The sequence below is a fragment of the Vicia villosa genome, linkage group LG1 (assembly GCF_029867415.1).
Source record: "Vicia villosa cultivar HV-30 ecotype Madison, WI linkage group LG1, Vvil1.0, whole genome shotgun sequence".
Lineage (NCBI taxonomy): Eukaryota > Viridiplantae > Streptophyta > Magnoliopsida > Fabales > Fabaceae > Vicia > Vicia villosa.
The window spans coordinates 85,965,320-85,986,654 of NC_081180.1; the positions used below are offsets into that span (position 1 = coordinate 85,965,320).

General features: G+C 30.7%; 1 protein-coding gene across 1 annotated transcript; it reads right to left on the reverse strand.

The window, feature by feature from the left end:
- Positions 1-439: 439 nt before the first annotated feature.
- On the reverse strand, positions 440-8,553 carry LOC131611351 (cysteine-rich receptor-like protein kinase 44). The gene is made up of 7 exons (XM_058883395.1): positions 7,689-8,553; positions 7,469-7,585; positions 2,132-2,280; positions 1,822-2,032; positions 1,469-1,706; positions 982-1,135; positions 440-881 (listed from the first exon to the last, which is right to left on the reverse strand). Exons 1-7 carry the CDS (start codon positions 8,470-8,472, stop codon positions 555-557), a joined length of 1,980 nt encoding a protein of 659 aa, XP_058739378.1. The 5' UTR covers positions 8,473-8,553; the 3' UTR covers positions 440-554.
- Positions 8,554-21,335: the final 12,782 nt, after the last annotated feature.

Consider the following 21,335-nt stretch of genomic DNA (forward strand, 5'->3'; position numbering starts at 1 on the left):
GAAATGGCTACTACACCTAAACTATGTTGCTTTGCGCCAAATGGTTTGGCGCATACTCTTGCGGGGTCTGCCAAACCTAGACATTTTGGTAATTATTTTGAAAACATGGTTTTTTAAGTTTTTTTTTTAAGTTGGTTATTAAAATTTTTTTCTCAATTATAAATTTTAGAAAAATATATGCTTTTATGCCGATTTTTTTATATTTTATTCATAACAGAGTGTGCTAGTTATATTTGGTGTTTATAAAGATGTTTGTTTTGTTTGATGTTTAAAGATAATGTAATCACGAGTAAGGGATGGAAAATGCATTCAAGATGCTTATGGCATACCGATGATGAACAGAATACATGCTTGAGAGTAATGCATTGTGAGAAATTAAATAGACGTTGTTAGCATAAAAAATGCAGTTTTCTTATCGAGTATTTATACAACACAAAAAATCCTTAATGTTTGTAATTTCATAGATTGAATTGTCTAAGATTTGCAATTTAGTAATAAAAATAGAGTAGAAAATACTTAAGACAAAAAATGTATAACTCTCTTATGAATGAAATCTATCGTGGGTATGGATCAGTAATTGAAGCCTCGTTAATCGATTCATGTGATTTTGATCCATCAGGATTTCCATCTGATATCTGCATATTTTGTAAGCTTCTAGTTTCACTTCCATAAAAATAAGCGGGTTTCGAAGGTATTGATAGAGTGATAGAATGACTATTAAGCATGAGTGCAACACTAGCCATGGTTGGTCTGTCTTCTACTTCTTCTTGAAGACATAGTAGACCAATATGAAGGCATCTCATTATTTCATTTTGTGAAATGTTTTTTAATAATGGATCTATAATATTTGTCGCTCTTCCCTCTTTCCAGCTTTTCCATGCCTGCAAGAATTTAATCAAATACATATATTGAAAATACAATTAGCTATAGGACATAAATAAATAAATTTCAACAAATTATGGTGACAAAAGTGTTACTTACATAACTCAATAGGTACTCAACATCATTTCCAACACAAATATTTGAACTATTTTTATGACCACTTATTATCTCAAGAACCAATACTCCAAAACTAAATACATCTGATTTTACAGAAAATTGTCCGTGCATTGCATATTCTGGTGCCATATATCCACTGCATACAAAAGTACACAATCTTGATCAATACAAAAATTATGAAATGAAAAGTTAATAAGTTTCCTTCAATTCTTATATAAGACTAATGGTATCAATAACAATGTTCTAATCTTGATTTTTAAAATGAAAAGGTATTTTATGTTATCTTTCAATCATACATTTTGATACTTTTTAAAAATGATTGGCTCTTATATCATTCAAATAAAACTTCAAAAACTTGGAATAAACTGTTGATGCACGTAACTAGGTTAAGATTTGAAATAGATACTTTACTTTTAGTCGATTCAAATTAATGACAATCAGTAAACTTAAGCAATATGAAAAGACTTACTATGTTCCAACAATTCTATTAGTATTTCCTTGAGTTTGGTCAAGAACAAACAACTTTGCCATTCCAAAATCAGCTATTTTAGGATTCATCTCAATGTTTAAGAGAATGTTACTTGCTTTGAGATCACGATGTATAATGCGCAGGCGAGAATCCTCGTGAAGATAAAGAAGACCTCGTGCAATACCTTTTATGATTTCGTAGCGCTTTCCCCAATTCAATAGTGCTTTCTTTGTTGGGTCTGCACAAATAAAGATAATATGAATTTCAAAACTATTTTAGTAGTTAGTATTTGTCTAGACATTATAATTTTTAAGTAAATGCAATTTTCTAATTAAGTTGCTATTATAACCTACCGAATATGAAGTAATCTAGACTTTTATTTACAATAAATTCATAAATAAGTAGTCTTTCTCTTCCTTCTAGACTGAAACCAAGTAGCCTAACTAAATTCCGATGTTGAAGTTTGGCTACTAATGTTACTTCATTTTTAAATTCCTTGTCTCCTTGAGAGGAATCTATTGATAACCTTTTGACCGCAATCATTTGTCCATTAGAAAGTTTACCCTAAAAAAATTTCACTTTTAGATATAGTAAACAGAAATTTCTATTATAATATTTTGATAGCATGCACTAATTTTATGAGAGGAAAAAATGAATTCTTACCCGATAAACATCTCCAAATCCTCCATGCCCAATTTTATTTGAATTTGAAAAGTGATTTGTAGCAACTAGTATAGTATCAAAGCTATATTGCAATGACTCAACAACAATTAGTTCATCTTCTTCGTCGTCTTCATATTCTTCAATGTTAGCTTCAGACATTAACCAAGTTAAATAAGATATTTTTTTAAATGTACAAATGAATGTTAGCTTCAGACATTAACCAAGTTAAATAAGATATTTTATTAAATGTACAAATGCAAGTTGATCTGTTATAAAAATTTGCAGACCTCTTTATATATATTCACTCCCTCTACTCAGGGGTGGCCTTGAGCACAGGCTCGCGGGGCGGGAGCCCAGGACCCCATAATTTTAGGGGCACCAAAATTTTATTTTATCCCTATATATATATATATATATATATTAAAAGAGAATTTTCTATTACCAAAATACTTGCTAAAGAGAATTTGGATCTGTAAATGCTAAGACTAGTGCTGAAAAGATTGAGAATGAAATAGAGATTGAATGTGTGTTTATTCAAAAACGTCAACTTAGTAGAAAACACCACTATGATGAAAATCCATCTCAACCAACACAACTGAATCTTGACTCTGCTAAAGAGTCTTTTCGAAATCATAATTTTTTTTATGTATTGTAGATCAAACAATTAGCTAACTTGATAGAAGATTTGAGTAGTATAGCACATATGAAAATATTTTTGAATTCTTGTTTAGTACTGAAAGGCTTAGATCATTATTTAGGAACTTGAAATCATGTTATAAACATCTTGAAACTTGTTTAAAATATGACGATTCTCTTGATCTTGATGGTAAAATTTTGTTTGAAGAATTGAAAGTTATTAGAGAAGTTTTAACAGTTGAATCAAAATCAAGCTATATGATATTGAGTTCTTCAAAGACTTTTAATTGTTCTCCTAATGCATGCATAGATTATAGAGTAATATTGACTATTTCTATTAGTGTTGCATCTCTTGAAAGAAGTTTTTCTAAATTAAAATTATTAAAATCTTATTTGAGATCTACTATGTCACAAGATAGATTAAATAGTCTTGCGTTGATTTCAATTGAAAGTAATTTTTTGAAGAACCTTGAATATGAACAAATTATTAACGATTTTGCAACAAAAAATGCTAAGAGGATGATATTTAAATAATGTTAAAGGTTTGGTCAATTTTTTTATAGGAAAAAGACCAGATCAAGAAGAAGAATATTAAGCCTCTTTATAGTGGTTCATGTTTTGATATAGTATAAACATTGATTCAAAGATTTTACAGTGTCAAATGAAAATGTGTTTTTTATCTAATTATTTCTCTTATCCTTATATATTTATTGTTAAAAATTATAGGGGCACCACTCTTTTCATTCGCCCAAGGCACTCAAATTCAAAGGACCGGCCCTGCCTCTGCCATTAGGGCGAGTTTTGGTTTTCCCCCTATTACCACTAAGCCATTTTCTCTTTTATGTTTTATTACAGAACTTAAATTATATATATTAATACATGTAAATTACAGAATTATATAAATTAATTATTTCTAAACTCCAAAATTATTTAACGTTTATTCCAAAATTATTTTAAATACTGTAATAACGTTTATAAAATTTATAAAACACAATATTAACTATATTAACTACGTTAATATTTACGTTTCAACAACTTTTTAAAATTTTAACTATTTTATTTAATATGTGTAAAATGTTAGTTTATAATATATTAACAATTTATAATATTAAAAAATAATATTAAAAGTATATATGTTAGAATGTTAATGTACAGTATATTAAGTAAATTAATATTATAAAAAAATATAAGAAAACATTAATATACAGTATTATAAATGTACATTATATATTTTTAGTATATATTATAGTTAATGTGTGTGTATATATATATATATATATATATATATATATATATATATATATATATATATATATATATATATATATATATATATATATATATATATATATATATATATATATATATATATATATATATATATATATATATATATATATATATATATATATATATGGCATATCATATGAGAATACAATATTGATATGAGAATGTGAGAATAAATCTGAACCATTAAATTTTAAAATAAATGGTGGAGATTATGGGTGAATATTTTTTTTCTCTCTCCTACATCATTTATTTCAAAAATTTATGAGAGAGAAAAAAAAGATTCACATATAATCTTCACCATTTATTTTAAAATTCAATGCTTTAAATTTATTCTCACATTCTCATATAAATATTGTATTCTCATATGATATGCCTTATATATATATATATATATATATATATATATATATATATATATATATATATATATATATATATATATATATATATATATATATATAACTCACATATTAACGTTTTATATATATACTAAAAATATATAAGAAAACATTAAAGTACAATATAATAAATAAATGTATAGTATAATAAATAACATTAATGTACAGTATATAAAATTATAAAAAAGGGGTTATTATCATTTTTGCCCCCTGCCATATAGGCGACTTTTGGTTTACCCCATGTAAATTTTTTTTTTTTGTAAAAGTAACCTTGTCAAATGAAGATTCTGTCGTTTTAGACCTCGCCAGCAAATGACACATGCCATTTGCTTATGTGGCATGCTGATTGTGTAATTCTTTTATTTTTTTAATTTTTTAATTTTTTAAATTTTTTAAAATGTAAATTCTTAGGTACTCAATCCAATTGTTTGAGAGGGTACTCATGGATTTCAGATGGCAAGTTATTAAAATCAGAATTTATTATATTTAAAAAAAATAACATTGAATAATTTCTTTTAATTTTAGAATTATTATAGCGGAAGAATTGGACTGGCAGCCTTGTACCTACAATGGCAACGAAAGTGAATATGTATTGAGTTTTTTTATTAAGAATTTGTTTTTATGGAGAAACTGATGAAAAAAACTGTACAAAATTACATTGCAGATACCATTAAGAATAGAGAGGGCGTTTAGAAATTGATTTGAAAAATTAAAGAGACAAATGCCGATTTGAAAAATTATTTAAAAAGATATTAAGTTTGAAGAAAAATCAAGTTGTTCATTATGCATAAATTATTGAATCACAATGGGAAAGAGAGAACAAAATTTAATTTTTTTTAAGATGCACATTTATTCAATTTGTTTTGAGATGTCACTTTCGAGTTTAAAAGTTTATAAATTAAAATGGTTAATTTTAAAATAAAAATCAATTTAAATAAATTTTAAAATGACATGTCAAATATTAACATATGGGGCCCAATTAAAAACATACATCTCATAGGGGTACCGGTACCCAATAATTTCTTAGGGGTACCAGAATGTTCACCTTTTTAAAATTCAAATATGTTGACCTGTAATTATATTTTTTATTTTTTATTATTTTTAACTCATGCTTTTTAACTCGTTACCACCAATGCACTTACCACTAGGCCATATGAATTTACTTGTAACATTTACACACAATGCACATATTATTATCACTTAATTATAAATTTTACTTTAATTATATAATAAACTGAAATTAATTATATATAAAATAATTAAACTGAAATAATATATATAAAATAAACTGAAACTAATTGAAATAATTTAAATATATTAATTGAAATAATTTAAATATATTAATTTAAATAATTATATATATAATTATATATATATATATATATATAAATCGAAACTAATATAAACTTAAATTATAAATTATTCTTTTAAATATATAATTTTATTTTAATAAATAAACTGAAACTATTATTAAGCACTCCCCTCCACTCAAATGCTTGAGCCTTTACCACTACACTATAACAATTGGTTTGTTAATAATTCACAAGATATTTATATGTAGTAAACATTGTCAATACATAGTATTTCACATGTTCTCTTTAAAAATATTTAGAAATTAATGTTTTAAATACCTAGTATTTCACATGTTCTCTTTAAAAAATTAAAAAATAAAAGAATTACACAATCAGCATGCCACATAAGCAAATGGCATGTGCCATTTGTTGGCAAGGTCTAAAACGACAGAATCTTCATTTGGCAAGGTTACTTTTACAAAAAAAAATTATACAGGGGGTAAACCAAAAGTCGCCTATATGACAGATGCAAAAATGGTAATAACCCTAAAAAAATATTTTAAAAAAAGTTAATTATAAAATTATTGTAAAATATTATAATTAATAAGAAAAATGTTAGTTATAAAATTATTGAGCAATATTATTTTATAAATTCCTAACAAATATTAACGTTTTATATTTTTTATATAAATACTAACATTCTAAATTTATAAATTCCTAAAAAAATTGAACAATTCCTAAAAAAACTGAACAATATTAATTTTTAAATTCCTAATAAATATTAACATACATTAACTATATATATATATATATATATATATATATATATATATATATATATATATATATATATATATTAACGTTTTATAAATTATGTAAATATTAAATTTTTAGAAATTAATATATTATATTAACGTTTTATAATTTTTTAACATATTATAATATTTTATAATACTTTTTAAACATTAACGTTTTATAGTATAACATTAACGTTTTTTTACATAGTAACGAAATGTATATACTATAAAATTTTAGGAGCAAAATTATTTCAAATAAAAGGAATTTGTTTAGTGGTTTGGTGATTGATTTGTATCCATGTGTTCTTGTGTTTCATTCTCATTGGAGACAAATTTTTTAAAGTAATTAAGCATAATATTCAATAAACAAGTCCAATCAGCCAAACAAGGAGAATCTTTATTTTATAAGGGGCGGATTACAAAATATATATATATATATATATATATATATATATATATATATATATATATATATATATATATATATATATATATATATATATATATATATATATATATATATTTATATATTCGAGTCAGGTCTATCTCCAATTGTTTTGTTTTATATTTTTATAGCATAGTTTAATTTATTAAATAAATTACTATAATGTAATAGAAATATGGGATATTGACCATGTAATTTGTACGGTTCCTGATATTAAAACACTTATTTACATTTGGCTGTTAAATGGATTGACTGTATTTTTAATTTTTATATAAAACAATCTCCAACTATTATGTTATAATATAATCTTTTTTGTGGATAATTTAAATTTTTGCAACTTAATCAAGTTAAATTAAACCTTCATTTTTTTAATTAAACCTTCCTATTTTAAAAGTGATTTTTGTTGGAATTATAATTTAATTAACAGAAATCTTAAGCTAGTGCTATACAGATTCATGCTTAAAATAAAGCATGCATACCTTCAAAAATGTGTTCTGGCTTTCTCACCCGCAAACAGAAGCATATAAAAATAACTACCAAAACCACAAAAACAGATGGCACTGCTATGGCGATGACAGTATGTGTTTTGTTGTGTCCTGCACCACATATTTAGTCTCAGTTACTATTATTTTCACTGTATTTAGTTTGTGTAACTTCTTGGCCAGCATCTTTAATATATATAATGTGAAAATTAAGTACCTGAAGAAGTGTTGTTTGTGGATTGTGATGGTGGAGTTGCAACTGAGTCTAATTCAATGGTAGCATTGTAGAAGTTATAAGTTTCATATCTAAGACGGCAACTTGGTTTAAAAGTTTGTCGTCCCAGCGTGCCATTACAACAAGTTGCAATTTCTTTAATTGCTACATCCAAGCAATCATTACATTGTTGGGATGACAAATCAGCCACACACTGCACAGTTCCATATATAGTTGCTAAATTTACAGGTTCATACACACTATCTGCGTCATACTTACGACGGGAGTCACCTGATGCAGCTTTGTCTTTAAGATTTGTCATCAATTTATTCAGTGCATCGTTGTACTTGTCCACGTTGGATGCAGTAGCCGAAGATACATAACCCTCTGTAGGGTCAGTTTCTACTATCCTAAATATTGAGCGATTTGAGTACCACAAAGTTAAACTCCCACCCCATACAATTGCCTCTTTTTGATTCGGACACTGCTCTCTAAGATCGGCAAAAGAACTGTTTAGGTATGTTAGACACTCATTGGGCTTAAGATCTCCACTACACATTCCAATGGCGTATACTTTGTTTGGATCCTGGCCATACGAGAAATTGTAGAAGCCGTAGTTAATTTCTTTATGAGAATAGAAACTAGATATAAGGGTTTTGAGGTTGTTGTCGTAGGTGCTGTTGGCTGTGTAGTTGCCTCTTTTGTTATCACATGATACAGTATCTCCGGCTTTGGCTTGGGATATTATTATGAAAAAAAGAAAACAAAGAAAGGGAAGGTAGGCCATTGCAAAAAAAGTTTTGTAGGAATGTGAATGATGAAAATTAGGTGAGGGATTGTTATAAAGGTGAGATCAGGGTGTAGGATTCTTGAGTTGACTGGCTATAAACTTTTACTACTATTCCTTTATAGAAAAAAATTGATATTGTTGATTTTTCCATATACGCTTTATCTTTGTGACGATTTAATAATGTTGACTTGTAACGTTAGAAATAATGAGAAGATGCATGAGACTTGGCCAGAGAGTGCCCCCCCACCGTGAAGGAAATAAATGTGTTGTAGAAAAGAAATATGAAGGGAGGATATGGAGGTTTGGTTGTCTTTTCAATGAAAGGAAATAAAACAGGAAAATTTCTTTATCCACCTCTCTATGGGGCTGATCCTAGCGAAAACCCTAATTTACCCCTGCTTCGGAGATGTATCTCTGAAGTAATTTATTTTTAAAGATTTTTTCAGACTTAGGAAATGCATGAAAATTCAAAAAATACGTTGGTTTTAACAGTCAGGTATTATTCATATACCATTTCCCTCCTTCACTATTTCATCATTTTTCTCCAAAACTTCCATCAATATCAATCCATTTTTCGTGTCAAAATCAAGTTTCAAACCGTTGATCACGTTAAAGGGAGCATAGAAAGCTACAATTTGAGGTAAACATCTCTCATTTGATCTCCTATTTCACTACATTAATTGTGAATTCTGTGAAGAAAAACACGCTATTTCACCACAAAACACAAATGACACAAACCTACCGCCACCTAGCATTCGTCTACTTCACCAGTGGCTACCCGATGTCGTTCCAATTATGCTTCTCGCGCGACACGCCGTTTGCGGAATTGATAATGTCGCTCAACACGCTATTGCAATATCCAGAAAATCGGAAGGTTGTCAAGCTTGAGTACCGCTCGCCTTCGCTTAACGGCGAGGGAGACGTTGAGTTCACCGCATTTGAAGTCAAGAACGACGAGGATCTAAAGGTTTTGTGGTCAACTTTCGACCGATTTTCTTTGAAGGGTCTGATCGAGTTGGATGCGAAACTTCAAAAATCGTGGGCCGACGTTATCAAAATGTTGACGCATCCTCACCTACCCGTGTTTAACAATATGTAATTTTAATTTTATGTAATGTGATCTTTGTAATCTTAATCCTTTAAATAAATCGAATCGTTGTTGTTTGTTATTTTTCTTCTGTATCAGACCTTATCTCGGAAGTACATTTCCGAATTCTTCCAAGGGGGGTGAATTCGGAGATGCACTTCCGAATTCACCTATTTTCTGAAGAAAAAAAAACATTATTTCGGATGTACATTTCCGAAATCAATTTTTTTCATAAAAAAAACATGTTTTCGGAAGTACATTTCCGAAACCACCTTTTTTCTCATAAAATAAATGACTTCGGAAATGTATTTCCGAAGTTAGGGGCATTTTGGATTTTTCGCCATAGGTGACCAAAAAGATAGGGAGATGGATAAAGAAATTTCCTAAAACAGCTTCCAGAACCAACTGCTTTGATAATTTCAAAAGAGAAAGATATTTGGAAAATGGAGAGTGGATATGTTGATGGGAACAAGATTCCAATCAAGAGAATAAAGGACTTTCTTTTCAAACCTCAAATCAACAAACTAATAGAAAAAAATTATTAACACTTTATAGACTCACTACATTAGGACAAAAGTTTTCTTTTTTTAATTTCATATAATTTATACTATATGAGAAAACAAAATTTATTAAATTATTGATTCATTATATATTTAGATAAATAGTTTATTTTTTCCATTCCATAAAATAGCACTTGTAATGTAACATCTATCCGTGTTCCAGAGAAACATGTAGCTTCTAATTTCCAAGTAATATTTTATATTGTGTAAAAAATATAATAATTCGTTCGCACGAATTTTGGTATGAACACACATACGTTCCCATGAATGTTGATGTGTTACACGTGCGTTCTCACGAGTGTTGATACCCGTATCCGCTCCTATACTGATTATTTTAAATGGCAATTTTCCGTGCCCATACTCATGCCTATTTTGCGGGGTTTTATCTTACTCGTTATGGCTAATTTTTGTGAATACTCATTAGGGATGATTCCAATTACCATCTTCTTTTATGTTTTATTATAATATTATATTTATTTCCGTTCATGTAATTTATTTAATTTATAAAATATTTATTTTTAAAAAACTCACACAATTTGTAATCATAAAATAATTAAAATAATTAAGAATATTCATATTAACATAGAATTTTAATACTATTTAATTCACATATTAATTATCTATTTATTCTAGATTTATTTTATTAAATACTAAAATTAAATCAAGATAATGATAAATTATATTATAAACTATAATTAATAAATATTTATATTAATAAAAGGTTTGTAGAAAAATAAATCTGTTTGCATGAGCTAGGCAAGTCTATCAAGAGTATTCCGCTTTAGAAAAAAAAAACTAACTTTGAATGTGTTTCGACTTTAGAGGTTTCTACACACGCTTTACTATTTGAAGAAGATCCAGTTGTTAAACTTAATTATAAAAAAAAGAAAGAAAGAATTGATGGTTGGCTCGAAAGAGACAGCAGTGGTATAGATAATCAACGTGGAAAACTCTCCATTGAATTTTGTTAATCGTAATTTCTTGGTCTTTGTTGTACCATTTAGCTAAGATGACTTATTCCCTCCATAACGATATTAACAAAATTTATCACTTAAACCGTTAATAAATTATTTATTTATTACTATTTGTTTTGGTGATTTCATTTAGTTAAATTTTGTTATTTAAATTGTTTCTCATTTTATTTAATTGCATAAAAGAATATCCATAATTATGAAGGGAACTTTTAGTATGCTGTCTAAAATATAAGAAATCAGTCAATTTTATTTATAGTCAATTTTGGTTCTATTTCGAATAAAATTTGAGTGAATTAATTTTGAAAAATGAATTTAAGTTAAAAGTGTGTTTAAAATAAAATTATTTATATATAAATAAATTTTTGCAAAAGTAAATTCAGTATGAAAATATTGTAAAAAATTAATATTTAAACTCTAAAAGCTATGAATATTGGGCCGGTTTGTTTTAGCTTTAAAAAAATATTTTTTCTTTGTATTTTTTTAAAATAGATTTTACAAAATTGTTTTTTAAGATATTAAAAGTTTTTTTTTATATTTGTTTTTTCTTAAATTGAAACATTACTTTTGACAATATTATTGAAGACTATAACATAATTAAAATTAAAATTTTTTCAAAAAATAATATTTCAAAAATAATTTTTTGAAAATGTATTTTGAAATTTTAATATTCAAAAAAATTTTAATAAAAAAATTAAATATCTAAAATAACATTTTAAGAATAACTATTCAAATCAAATTTTAATTTAAAACTTATATGAAAAGGGAAAAAGAATATGACATTAAGATTATTCAAATATGACACTAAGACAACTCAAACTTTTAGAAGGACAAAATTTGTCTAATGATTATTATTTTTAAAAGTGAAATATGGAAAGGATAAAAATTAAATCCTAGAAATACATTAACCTTTGGTGCAATGTTAACAATAAATTTAAGACCGGATTGTAACTTTGCTACTTGAAATACTCACCCATCTCTTTGTTTTTGGGAGTTGAGATTTTCCATCGTGTAATGTCGACTGTATAGCCTTATCATCTTTTAATAGAAATCTTGTCAATTAAAAAAAACAATAAATTTAACACTCTTTACATAATTTCTAAAATTATCAAATACGACACTTCTATTTATTTTCCATTCACCAGCTGACATTTTCAATGTCTCAACCATCCTTCATTTATATTTTTTTAAAAATAGCTCCGAAGTTTTTTTTTTTTAATATTGTGCATCAACAATGGTGTCTTTTGAATGGAACTTTTTCACAATGAATATGACTCATTTGATAAAATAACTTGTAGTATTGAATTCCATGTCATAAAATAACATGTAGTCTTGAATTCCATGAAAATACAAGAAACATTTTTTATAGGTTTATTCTCAAAGATCGTGCTGGTCAATCTAATATATTCAAAAGAACCTCACTTCCACGTTCATGTAGCTAGGCAGGTCTATGAAGAGTATTTCTCTTTATAAAAGAACCTAACATTGAACCAAAGTAACTTTGAATGTGTCAATTTGAAGAAGATCCAGTTGTTAGAGTTAATTATAAAAAGAGAAAAGAAAGAATGGATGGTTGGCTCGAATGTGACAGCAGTGGTAGATAATCAACGTGGAAAACTCTCCATTGAATTTTTTAATAGTAATTTCTTTCTATATTCAGGAGCCATATATCACCGCATAACACAATAAAATAATTTAATTAGTAACAAATATTCAACATATTTTAGTTGAATTAAAATTCTGATTTCATGTTAATAAAATAGGTCTTTCTATAATAACCTATGATTCATAGTAGTACCTTAAAAATAACTAAAATATCATAGACATTATTTTAAGAGTTAACATCAATTAATTATTTGCAGTATAATACTAAGTAATAACGAAAAATTATATTTAATAAGATATTATTATTTTTTTTATAAGTAATGAATATTTATATAACTTTGAGTATAAGCGGTACTCAATCCACATACATTAAAATCTCTTATTGAGAAAATCGAGAGGATGATGACTCTATTCATAGAAAGAGCATTTTCTAAACTTCTTACAATCAATAATCAACCATAACCACGAAAAGAGTTTAATATTAAACATCACGTGCCACCAATTCTCTATAGTAAGATTGCACATAATAGTCTTTGCCGTGATTTCTGAGCCATATGCACTCATCCTCGCACCCCAACTTTGGTTGAATTTCAGCAAGAATCACTATCAGAGTTGTTGCCCCAGCCTCAACATCCCCCACAATATCAGTTTCACCTATATCAAATGGTATATACCATCTCCACACTCCCTCCTCCCACCTCATACAATAATAGAAACTGCTGGGTTAGAGTTTCATTACCTAACCATTTTACCTTCTAAAAAGCTATATTCTTTCCTTCCCCTAATCTGTATCTCATCGTCTCAAAAAATGAGTCTTCATTCCTTTCATCAGAGATTCCTTCCACCTCTAAATTCCTCCACCACAATGATTCCATTGCTCTAATATTCTTTTCTCTACTCAAACCAAGGCAGCCATGCACATTACCATACACATGCCTAAGCAATCCTGACCATGAAGCTTCTTTCTCATTGAGTATTCTCCACCTCCAATTTCCTAAAAGTGCCTTGTTAAATTTCCCCACATCCTTGATTCATAACCGACCTTTGCGCTTATTCATGCATATTGTTTCCCAACTCACCCATGTAATCCCTTTCTTCTCTAAATCTTCCTGCCAAATTAATTTTTTTCGGATACTCCTAATGATGATTTGTACTTTGAATGGAACTTTGAAAAAAGATAGATTATAAATGGGTAAATTGCACAGAACTGAGCTTACAATTGTGACTTTACCACCTATAGATAAATGCTTGCCTTTCCAAGTTACCAACTTGTTCCTAAGCTTTTGTATCACTGGATTCCAAGCATCTATTCTTCTAGGATTGCACCCAACAGAGATTCCCAAAAGCTTAAAAGGAATCACATCCTGCCTACATCTCAAAAAGATGGTTGCCATCTGCATGAACTGGTCCTTAACCCCTACCCCATACAACTTGCTTTTTAGCATATTTATACTCAACCATGACACCATCTCAAACCCTCTCAGTATTGCTTTAATTGCCCACAGATTCTCCCAATTTGCCTCACCAACCAGCAGAGCATCATCTGCAAACTGCATAAGGTTTTATAAGAGTTGTTCACTTACTTTGAAACCTCTGAAGCTTTGGCTCCTAACAACATTATGCATCAGGCCTTGGAGTCCTTCAACTGGAATTACAGACATGAAGGGTGAAAGTGTGTCACCCTGTCTTAGCCCTCTCTGTGCCTTGAAATCTGTAGTGGGACTTCCATTTACTAGAATAGACACAGTGCTGTAAAAAATTGTTACTTCTATCCATCTACACCATCTATCCAAACCCAATCCTCTTAAGCATATATCTTAGGTAACCCCATCTAACACAATCATAAGCTTGTGTGAATTCCACTTTGAATAATAGACATTCCTTCTTCTTCCTCTTTGCTAGATATCTATTCATTAATGACTAGGACTCCATCTAAAATATTACTTCCAAGGATGAAAGCAATATGTGTTTCTGAAATTACCTGGCTTATAACTCATTTCAATCTTTCAGCTAGCAGCTTAGCTATAATTTCATACATGCAATTAACCAAGCAGATGGGCTTGTATCCATGATTGAGAGTTGTTCACCTTTGGAATCTAAGTTGGGAAAGATGTTGTCATTGCTTTTGGTAGCTTGCCTCCTCTATGAAATTCCATGACATAGCTAACAATATCCTTCTCCAATATTGCCCAATATTTCTTTTATAAATGCAAAATTATATCCATCAGGCCCTGGGCATCTATCTCCATCACAATTCCAAACAGCTTCTTTAATCTCCTCCCTTGTAAATTACACTTCAATTTCTTCACTAACCCCAACCTCCAACTGTTTAAATACCACCCCATCAAGGACATGTCTGAACTGGTTCTACTCCTTAAATTTTGCCTCAAAGTGTCTCTTGATCTCACCTTTAACCTCACCCACCTCTTCTAGAGTTGCACCATTTTGGACTGTTAATAGTAATAATAGCATTCCTCCTCACCCTTTCCTTTATTGCATTATGGAAGAATCTAGTGTTCAAGTTCCCTTCCTTGATCCATCAATTTCTAGAGTTCTGTCTAAAAAAACTCTCTCTATAGTGCACCCTTTCCCAAACTCTCTTAGCAGCCTCCCTTCTCAACCTCACGCCATCCCCTGGATCTATGTTATCTAGTTTATTTAAATCTTTCATAGCATCCTCCATTCTAAGATCCACCCAACCGAACACTTCCTTATTCCACCACCTAAGTCTTGTTTTCAACAACTTTAGTTTCTTCTTCAGAATGTAAGCTTTACACCCCACAACATTTATCTCATCCCATTCCTTTTTGACAAAACTCAAGAAATCTTTGTGATTATGCCAACAAGAAAAATTTCTGAAGGTTTTTGGGCCCAAATCCATTGAAATCGTCTTTATCAATATAGGGACATGGTTTGATAAATCTTTGTCTCCCACCAACGGGTTTATAACCTTCCACCATTCATAGATTTTTTTCTGTGAATAAAACTATGTCAATCATACTCTTTGCATTTCCATCTAAACTAGACCATGTAAAATTATTCCCACACATAGGTACATCCACCAACTCCATATCATGAATAAACTCATTGAACTCACTCATTTCAATTGAGTTAGTTTGAGTGGCACTGCCCACACGCTCTTCTAATGCTCTAATACAGTTAAAATCTCCTCCACCACCACTGCCCAGGCTCCAATCCTAATTTGAATTTCAGTAAACTTGCCCACAATTCTCTTTTTAACACTATTTTACACGAAGAATACACATTAATGAGATAACAACACTTACCTTTCCAATATGCACCAACTCCTACAAATCTTTCTCCTTGACAGTTGAAGCACGTTTGAATCACCCCCTTCTTGCCATATAATATTCACCCCCCGACTTACCAACTAGGTTTTTCCCTGGCCATCCTATCTCTTTGTTCTTCCGCAACTTCTTAACTATGGTATCTTCTAACACATGTATCTTTGTCTCATGAATAAAATAGATATTTGCATTCCCTTTATTTAGTAACCGATTGAGCCTTAATTGCTTCATCGAATTACCGCATCCTCTAATCATATACGATACTAAATTCATATTGACTTAATATTCACTACAACACGGAAGGCCTTCTAAAGCGCTTATTTTGGGCTTTAAAAGCGCTTTAAAGCGCTGTCAAAGCCAGCGCTGGCGTAGGTAACAAAAGCGCTTTTGAAAGCGCTCTGGTAGACCCCCCTATAAGAGCGCTTTTTCCAGAAAAGCGCTCTGGTAGCCCCCCTATCAGAGCGCTTTTTCCAAAAAAGCGCTCTGGTAGCCCCCATATAAGAGCGCTTTTTCCAGAAAAAGCGCTCTGGTAGCCCCCCTATGAGAGCGCTTTTCTGGAAAAGCGCTTTGATAGCCCCCCCTATAAGAGCGCTTTTCCAAAAGCGCTTTCGTAGGTTGCGTTTTTTTTTATGCTTTTTTTAATCTTTGGCAGCATTTTTTTGTAATAAAGCGCTTTCGTATGTGGCCCTTTAAGAGCGCTTTTTAAAAGCGCTGTCGTTGCTAAATGAGGTATTTTAAAGTGCAGCCTGTAATTTAAGCCTCCCAGTTCGACCTGTAATATTTTCGACCTGTAATATATTTTCAACCTGTAATATTTTCGACCTGTAATATATTTTCAACGATATATTTTCAGCCATAGGTAGGACAATATATATATATATATATATATATATATATATATATATATATATATATATATATATATATATATATATATATATATACTAATATAATACCATTATAATTAATATCCAAAATTATATGCATCATTATAATTCGTGTCAAACAAACTAAATCCGTAACATCAACAATATTATACTTCAAATATTGGCAACAGTATGAACAAAGTTAGTAACCATATATCCTAGAGTACTATAATTTGACACTTCAAATCGAAACAAATCCTACATGAATAGCTGATGAATATAAAATTGACACAAATCCTCTTTGATTTCTTCCAACTTAAGTCTCGTGTAAGAAGCAGCACGGAATTCGTCGAAGTACTACAGAACAAAAACATAATATGAATGATTTAGTTAAATGTAATAAATTATAAGAAGTTATCTAATTAAGTTATAAATACATACCGTGATTGGAATCTCTAATTGATTCATTTGAAGGATTTCTTTCATAAATCTCAAAACATAGTATCCGCAATCTGAACTGTTTCGATGTATCGGACACTACATAGAAAAACAAATAACATTTTATAGTTGTACGTCTTGTTTTATCAAGTAGCATAAATATTATAAGCAAAATTGTGAAAAATAATGTACCTGCACGTTGATCCAAGTAATGTTGTTTAATTTTGTCCGAGATACCTGTGCGTCTCGTTGACTTCGGAACACTTGTATTGATCTAACAAAAATATAAAAGCAATTATTTAGATCAATCTTGTCGGATAATTAAATATATAAATATACACAAATATTTAGAACGATCCCACTTACAAATCAATCATTTCCTTCATAGCCGGATAATTGCTCCACTCACCATCTACCGAATTCAGAAAATATACCACCTCTCTTATAGGGTTGATAGCAAGCAACAACCAGTGTGCTCTATAAATTAAAACAATAGGTTATATGAAAAGTTTGCTACGCAAAAGATACAAAGATTAGATGAATCAAGAATGAGAAACTAACCCTACTGGTCGGGTATTATACGCCCAAAGAATCAGACTTTCTGTATTGCCGGAGGACGGGAATCTATCGACTAAGCACTGTCTAACTGATTCCGGTTCCGAAGCAATTGTCATTCCGCTGCAATGGGCGGAAGACACGAAACGGAATCTGTTTGACAATGCAGTCCCGCGCAACACTCTGTCATACAACAACCTTAAATAACCACATAATAAACATTAGATTATTTTCATTGAAATGTGTAAATAAATTGTTCGACTAATTAAAGAATATATCGGATGAGTGAATATTACCGGATGTATGAGTGCATATTAGCGACGCCTAGTTGTTCATGCGTAAAAATCTCTTCCAAGTCATCTATTGCAATATTTGACATGAATTCAACACCAAAGATACCTTCATCCATATTGATATTACGGAGAGCACCATCCTTCAAATCGGACATATCAACAAGTGTTCCGAGCGTCGTCCGGTATCGAGGCACAAAAGCACCACCTTTTTTTTCCGCTTGCTTCGGAGGACCCTTAGGTGGTACGCTACGAACTTGCTGTGTCACTTGTTGTGACCCCCGAGCAGATGCCTAAAAATCATATAACAATCGGTAAAATATAAAATCATGCAGTTTTAGATTCAAATTATATATTAACATCTTAAATGTACCTCTTTTAGTGATGCAACAGACTCCTCCTCCTGTAAAATCCCTTTACCCTTAATTGCGGGTTTTGTAGGAGCAGTCTAAAATTAAAATGTAAAAAATAATTAACGTAACGGTGCAGAATTGACATTCGAAAACTAAATGATTCATAATGGTTTTTAATATACCTCATCACCAATGATAATGAGCTCCGAGGGCCATGCAACAAATGACCCTATTGCATCTCGCATCAATGTTGTCTCTGAGACCATGTCAGGTACCGGTAGCACCGCATCATGATCTAATACAACATCAACCGATACTTTCAGGTGTCCATCCGGGAGCGGTCTATGGTGAAGTAAATCTCCCACAGTGTTGTGCACTTTTCCCTTGCCAACTAGGCGATAATTCGGTGACGATAAGTATAGTTGGCAAGAAGAAATGCCCTAAACCAATAGTAAATATAAAGTCATTATCATTAATAAAATAGAATAATTTGTAAGGAAAAGAAATTTATAATTACCTCGGGAAGTTTTCTTTGACAGTTGAAACTAGCTTTATCACTAGTTTCTTTCACCGATGCAGTATTGCACTTTTCTCTCATATACATATCTTTATCTCTTTGCAATTCAGAGACTTGTGCTTGCAATTCCTGAAATTTTTGCAACACTTCTTCATTGGTAGGATTTCTTCTCCTAGGATGCTTGTAAAAAGAGGTTGGAGTCATACCATGACCCTTACCCCTCACCCGACCGGGATACTCAGGAGCATCTAGTGCTCTACTAAGTACGCTCCTATCATCCTGGTCCTCACCGGTGGATACCGATTGCGACAAGGTCTCCTGTAATTCATTTACATTTCAATAACTATTAGTGGAGATAAAAAATCATTTATATATTAAAAAACATTTGATTTAATTAAAGACACAGTATTATACTTACACATTCAGCATAAACTCTTTGAACATCGGGATCGACAGCTTGATTCTTGCCCACACGAGCTTCCTTCCACAACACATGTACAGGAAGTGAGGTTTCCTCACTTTGAGTCTCCTCTAACTATGCATTGACAAAAATGATAAAATCGTCAAATAAAACACATTTAGACAATTAATTAAAACGCATTTCTATTTACTTACAATTTTATCCTCTAAGCGTGCATATCCCAAATGCCCTTTTTTGTATGGATACGCGGGTTTTGATGCTCTCGCACTATTTGTGGCACTCCTTTTCCGAAAAGCTTCATTTCTTTGCTACAAAAACTTAGCCCAATCTTCTTCATCAATGAATAGCTCATATTTTTTTGGCTGTCCCGGTGCCTCTTCAAGAAAGTTTCCATCTTTATCCTTAAGATAGGTGTTTGTCAAAAAAGCTTTCCACCCTCTATATCTTTTTCCGGCCAAACTAAGTATGTAGTGTAACACCCCATAAATTTCTTTATTTAATTTAATTAAATTTTTTTATTAAATAATAGAATTAATTGAATTATTTGAGAAATATGGATTGACGAGGCTAATGGGCCAGTGTCGCAAGTAACAATTGGGGGGGTGTCAGTTGCAAAGCCTTTTTACTAAAACAAGGTTATATTTTTCATAAAATAGAAAAGAGGAAATATTGTGAAAAGAGAACCAAAAAGGAGAAGAGAAGATTGAACGTGAAATTGGGAGAAGAGCAAGTGTGAAGAGCAAGGGCATCCAAGAATTCGACATCGAGGTAAGGGGGGGATTCTTCTCATTAACCTCTATTATGGGTTGTATGAATGATTCAATAGAGTTTTTATGTTAGGATTCCGAATTGGATTATATGTTGGGTTTGGGGTTTTGGGGTTTATAGAACTTTGGTTCGATTTAGGTTGTGAATGATGATTGGTGTTGAACAATGATGTTAAGCATGATTAGAAGTATGTGTAAATGTGCAAATTATGTTGTATGTGTGGTTTATTTTCTGAAATTCGTACTGGTATTATTTTGAGGGCATTTGGGATGTATAGAATGCTGTTTTCTGCAGGTTGGGGTTTCTGAAATCGCCGGTTCGCGCCGCGTGCACAGGGTTGGCGCCGCGAACAGGTGGGCAGAATGTCAGGATGTTGTGATACGCACAGGTCGCGCCACGTACCTGTGTTGGCGCCGCGAAGGCGTATCTTTTTCTCGTTTCGCATCGCGTACAGGTGTTTGCGCCGCGAATAGCATGGCAGAGAGCCAAGGATTTTTGGAACGCTCAGTTCGCGCCGCGAACTAAGTTGGCGCCGGGTGCTGTTGCTGTTTGGGACTTTTTAAAAGTTTAACGATGTATAACTTTTTAACTGTTAGTCCGTTTGATGTGCCGTTTCGAGCACGGTGAAGCTAATTAAGCGATTTACGCAATAAAATAGTGTTTTGAGTTGTGACTCGAATTTAATTTAAAACACTTGATTTAATTGGTTGTGGTGGTTTATATTGTTATTGCACCGGTTGATGATTATGATTGTTCAGTTGTTTGGTATTGATGATTAGCATGCGGTATGTGATGCATGCATTTCATAATCATATTGTGGGTTGTATCCCTTATGGTGGTGGGACAGTGGTAGCTAATTCCCATTGTGTGGAATTGGTGAGAGAAGTAGCCGAATCTTTAAGGTGGTGGATCGGTGAGATGGGTTATCCCATGTTTGGTACCACATGCATTTAGTTGCATTGCATTAGGTTGTTGTGTATAATTGTAACATGAATGGAAGTTGTCCAATGTTATAATTTGTGTGTATTTTGGTATGAATGACTGTAATTGACGAATGTTGCTATATTATCTGAATATAATTGATTTGGGTGAATAATGTATGGATGAAGTTGTATTGTTTA

Bases quoted from the DNA above. Each gene is read 5' to 3' on its own strand.
- LOC131611351 (XM_058883395.1), bottom strand. From the start codon at position 8,472: ATGGCCTACCTTCCCTTTCTTTGTTTTCTTTTTTTCATAATAATATCC. The intron at 7,586-7,688 runs GTACTTAATTTT...TATGTGGTGCAG, and splicing joins CACAAACAACACTTCTTCAG to GACACAACAAAACACATACT. The intron at 2,281-7,468 runs GTATGCATGCTT...TAATGTCTGAAG, and splicing joins GCCAGAACACATTTTTGAAG to CTAACATTGAAGAATATGAA.